General features: G+C 38.1%; 1 protein-coding gene across 1 annotated transcript in view; it reads left to right on the plus strand.

Moving 5' to 3' along the window:
* The window catches only part of LOC109242264, a 6,249-nt gene extending 3,820 nt beyond the window's left edge, over positions 1-2,429 (plus strand). Inside the window, exon 2 of the mRNA XM_019409121.1 lies at positions 1,403-2,429. Coding sequence (XP_019264666.1) covers positions 1,403-2,256 — 854 coding nt within the window. The 3' untranslated portion in view covers positions 2,257-2,429. The remainder of the gene's footprint in view (positions 1-1,402) is intronic.
* The last annotated feature ends 1,998 nt before the right edge of the window (positions 2,430-4,427 follow it).

The raw sequence follows: 4,427 nt of genomic DNA on the forward strand, positions 1-4,427 counted from the left end.
AAGGCATTTAGCAAAATATACAATGGAAAATCTAGACATATTGCTTTAAGACATGAGTACATAAGACAATTAATTTCGGATGGAATTATTACTGTTGTGTACATCAAGTCTAAAGACAACCTTGCTGACCCATTCACTAAAGGACTCGCGAGGGATATGATAATAAGCACAACAAGTGCTATGGGTCTAAGGTAATTTAAATTTGTCACTAGTAACGGGAACCTTACCTTTCTTATTGTTCAACAATATTAAAGGTTTAAAAGGTAATAACAAGTTATAGTTGTGACGGATAGCAGGTACTGGAAATTAGTACCTAGAAAAAGAGGATGAGTATAAAAAATACTCTTAGTGAAGAAGCAGAGTTCGGTTTAGGAACTAAAGAAGTCCGTGTTAAGGATTTGGTTAAATCTTCACCTATGTAAACACAAGAAGTGGTGCCGCTTCGATCAAAGTTTGGGATACAAAACTTGATAAGTGTTTATGAATTCAGGAAGTAGCACAAGGCCATAATTGGGTGCTAAAACTCACGGTGAACAAATTGTGAAGTTGGTACGATTTATGTGTATAAAGCTTTTCCGTCTTGTCAAATAGGAATTGTGGTTTAATAGAACTTAATCGAACCATCAATTTCGACAAGGTCTTGAATAGTTTATACAAGTAGTAGGTTTAAATCGAAAGATACCTACTATACGCATGAATCTTATAAACAACATCAATCACTAACTAAGTGGGGGATTATTATATTAGTTAGTGTTTTGATGGGAGTATTTGAAAAGAGGTTACTTTTGTTTTAAAAGGTGCCTATTGGCAAAGGATGAGTCTGTTAATCCTAACAGACACCTAAAGGGTTTGAAAAGAGGTGACTTTTGGTATTAAAAGGTGCCTATTGGCAAAGGTCGAGTATGTTAGTCCAAACAGACACCTAAAGGGTTTATAAATACCCTTTTCTTCTCCAAAACAAAAATCATCAGAAAAGCAACAAAGTATCTTCTTCTTTTCTGCTATCTTCAATTCACCAAATTTTTTAAGTGGAAATTCCAGTTAATTGCTGGTGCTCGAATTTCAGAGGCTTTGTAAAATCCTGGAGGAATTCTGCCATAATCCTGCAGCAACGAAATTGGGAGGCTTAAATTCCTTAAGGACAGTGACTACACTATCAAAGCCTAATTATTTCGTCCCTATATTATGTTATATTTTCTAACAGTGGCAGTTGCTTGGTATTTTGTTTCTACTATATCATGTAATTTTGCATTAAAAAATAACCACATTTTCTTAGTAAATTCTTGAATAGGCTCGGTTAACAGCTAGTTCTATGGGACTTTTTTTATCGTCTTCCTCCCTGTTTCATTGTTTCTTTCAATATTTTAAATTAAACTGTTGATTGATATTATTAATGTGACAGTGGCCACGGAAGCTCCAGCAGTTCCTTCACCTCCTGTGCCATCAAAGGAGTCAAATGGAAATACTCTTTTGCAATTATCGACGAGCACATTTGCTCCTATGGTACCATTGGGATCAACCAATGATCGGCCTTTGCTAATTCCTTGTGATGAAGAGGAAGAACAGAGAGAGACAAAGTTAAAGCTAAATCCTTTATCACGACTGAAGCAACCAAGAAAAGCACATACTGGAGTAAATGAATATTCTCCTCAAATGGATGAAATTTCGAAGAAAATGGTTATTGATGTCAAGTCTATGTTGGTGTCTAAGCTCATTTATGGGACGAGTAACGTGAATGACATGGTTACTTTTGCCAATGGTGCTTTCAGCACGTTGAATTGGCTCGGTGCTGATTATAGTTGTTTCTACAAAGCTGTGGAGGATTTGATTTCTCATAAATATGATTTGCAAGTTGCAGAGAGAAAAGGAGCTATGCTGACTTTTTCAGAATTGGAGAAGAAATATGAAGAGGTTGTTATTAGTGCTGATGATCTTGAAGAGACGATCATTTGTACTCAAGCTAAACTAAAAACGGCCAAGGAGAAAAAGGAACATGTGAAGAGACAAATTGAGAAGGGAGAAGAAGTAATCCATAGATTGAAAGAAGTGGTTGCTCATATTGAACATGATGACGAACATCTGAAACACGATGAACAAAAATATAAAGCAGCACATAAGACTGCACAAGTCGAGGTAGAAAAACTTGGTGCTCAAATGGAGGCAGCTAGAGTAATGCAGAAGGAAATTGATGAGTGTAAGAATGCAGCTCTCGAAGGCATTTTATCAGCCACTCGACGCCTTCAGTGTATGGATTGAGCTCCTCATCATACCTGCAGAGACTATTTTGGATTGTTTTCTGATTTCAGTTGCTCTAGGCTCTAGCAACAGACAGCTCTATGTAGTAGGATTCTCTTTAAATTTCTTACAATTTGAACTTGTAGAATGATCAGATTGCTTTCTTTTACTTATCAACTTATTATTTCGCTTTTTGTTGGTAGTAGGTTTTTATGACTAACCGTTGGCGCAATCTCGCTTTTTGTTGGTAGTAGATTTTTATGACTAACCGTTGTTTTCTTTCATTGTTGATCACCTTACTATCTTGTTGTCTTTATTCTGCTTTTTTATGACTTTTTGGTGCTTGTCCCTTCTTGTCTCTATTTTATTGTGGTTCTTATGCTTTCCTGAGACGAGGGTCTATTGGAAACAACCTCTCTATCCTCTCAAGGTAGGGGTAATGTCTGCGTACACTCTACCCTCCCCAGACCGCATGATGTGGAATAATAATGGGTATGTTGTTGTTGTTGAATATGACTCTTAAAATGTTTTTTGTTTCAAGGGAATATCCTGAACTTGAATGAATTATCAGTAAACTGTATTTCTGTCACGACCCGGATTTCCACCATCGGGAGTCGTGATGGCGCCTACTAGTGAAAGATAGGCAAGCCAACCAATTGAATTATTCACCTGGTTTCCATTTTTAATTCAATAACAATTTAGAATCAACAATTAATAAACAACATAATTTAATAGGCGGAAGACTAAATTTCAAATTTTAGTAGTGCTACCAATATCAGTCCATAACAATCTACCCAAGACTGGGGTCACAACTTCACAGACTGTCTAAGAGTACTACAAATAAATGTCTAAAAGAAATAATACAACACTGTCTATGGAAATACAAGAAAGAAACAGGAAAAATAGCTAGAAGGAGACGCCAAGGCATGCGGACGCCTGCAGGACTACCTCGGGCCGCCTGATGAACGCGAAACAACAATCTCACTGCGGTCCATAATCTACAGCACTGGGATCTGCACAAAAGAATGCAGAATGTAGTATCAGCACAACCGACCCCATGTGCTGGTAAGTGCCTAGCCTAACCTCGGCGAAGTAGTGACGAGGCTAGGACCAGACTACCAAAAATAAACCTGTGCAGTTAAATCATATACAGCGGAACAATACAAGCAAAAATGTACAGCTAAGGATGGGAGGGGGAAACATGCTGCGGGAACATCGAATAATAATAGAAGAACAACGAATAAATGTAAGGATCACCACAATTCAATTGAAGATAGGAAGGGGGATCATGCTGCGGGGTACAACCAGTATCAACAGAAAACCAACAATTAAATGTAGAGAAACCATAACTCAGTTATCAATAAAAATCAGGAAATCAATGACAAGTGCACGGCATCACCCTTCGTGCTTTAACACTCTCTCACCAAAACAATGCACGGCATCAACCTTCGTGCTTTAACACTCTCTCACCAAAATAATGCACGGCATCACCCTTCGTGCTTTACACTCTTCCTCACCCAAGCAACAATCACAAAGCAATTTGGGCAAGATAATCAATAACATCACAATAACATCAAGTAACAACAGGAAATCAGTAAGTAAGCGTAAAAGAACACCATAACTCAATTACTAGTAAAATCAGGAAAAAATCAAGGACAAGTGCACGGCATCACCCTTCGTGCTTTTACTCTCGTCCTCACCATGAAAATCAGTATAATTGGCACGACATCACCCTTCGTGCTTTTACCTCACATAATCACTCATATAAAGGCACAGAATTGTACATCGTGCGGCACGACATCACCCTTCGTGCTTTACACTCTTCCTCACATAAACGATGCACGGCATCACCCTTCGTGCTTTAACACTCTTCCTCACCTAAACAACAAGCACAAACAATAAGGGCAAGGAATCAAATAGAATCACAATAAAATTCCGGCAAGGGAACAACATCAATATCAACAACATCCGGCAAGGGTACAATATTAAAAGCAACAACATCCCGACAAGGGAACAATACTTAAAGCAACAACGTCCCGACAAGGGAACGATACCATAATCCTCTTCTCTTTTCACATTTAGTTCACCACTCGATTCACAACTTGAGCCAATGCTCTATAAGGTGCAATTGCCAATTATTCTTTCACAATTCACTTCACAACTTGAGCCAACGCTCCTCAATGTTCACATAT

Source organism: Nicotiana attenuata, unplaced genomic scaffold, assembly GCF_001879085.1.
Source record: "Nicotiana attenuata strain UT unplaced genomic scaffold, NIATTr2, whole genome shotgun sequence".
In the NCBI taxonomy this organism is placed as follows: domain Eukaryota; kingdom Viridiplantae; phylum Streptophyta; class Magnoliopsida; order Solanales; family Solanaceae; genus Nicotiana; species Nicotiana attenuata.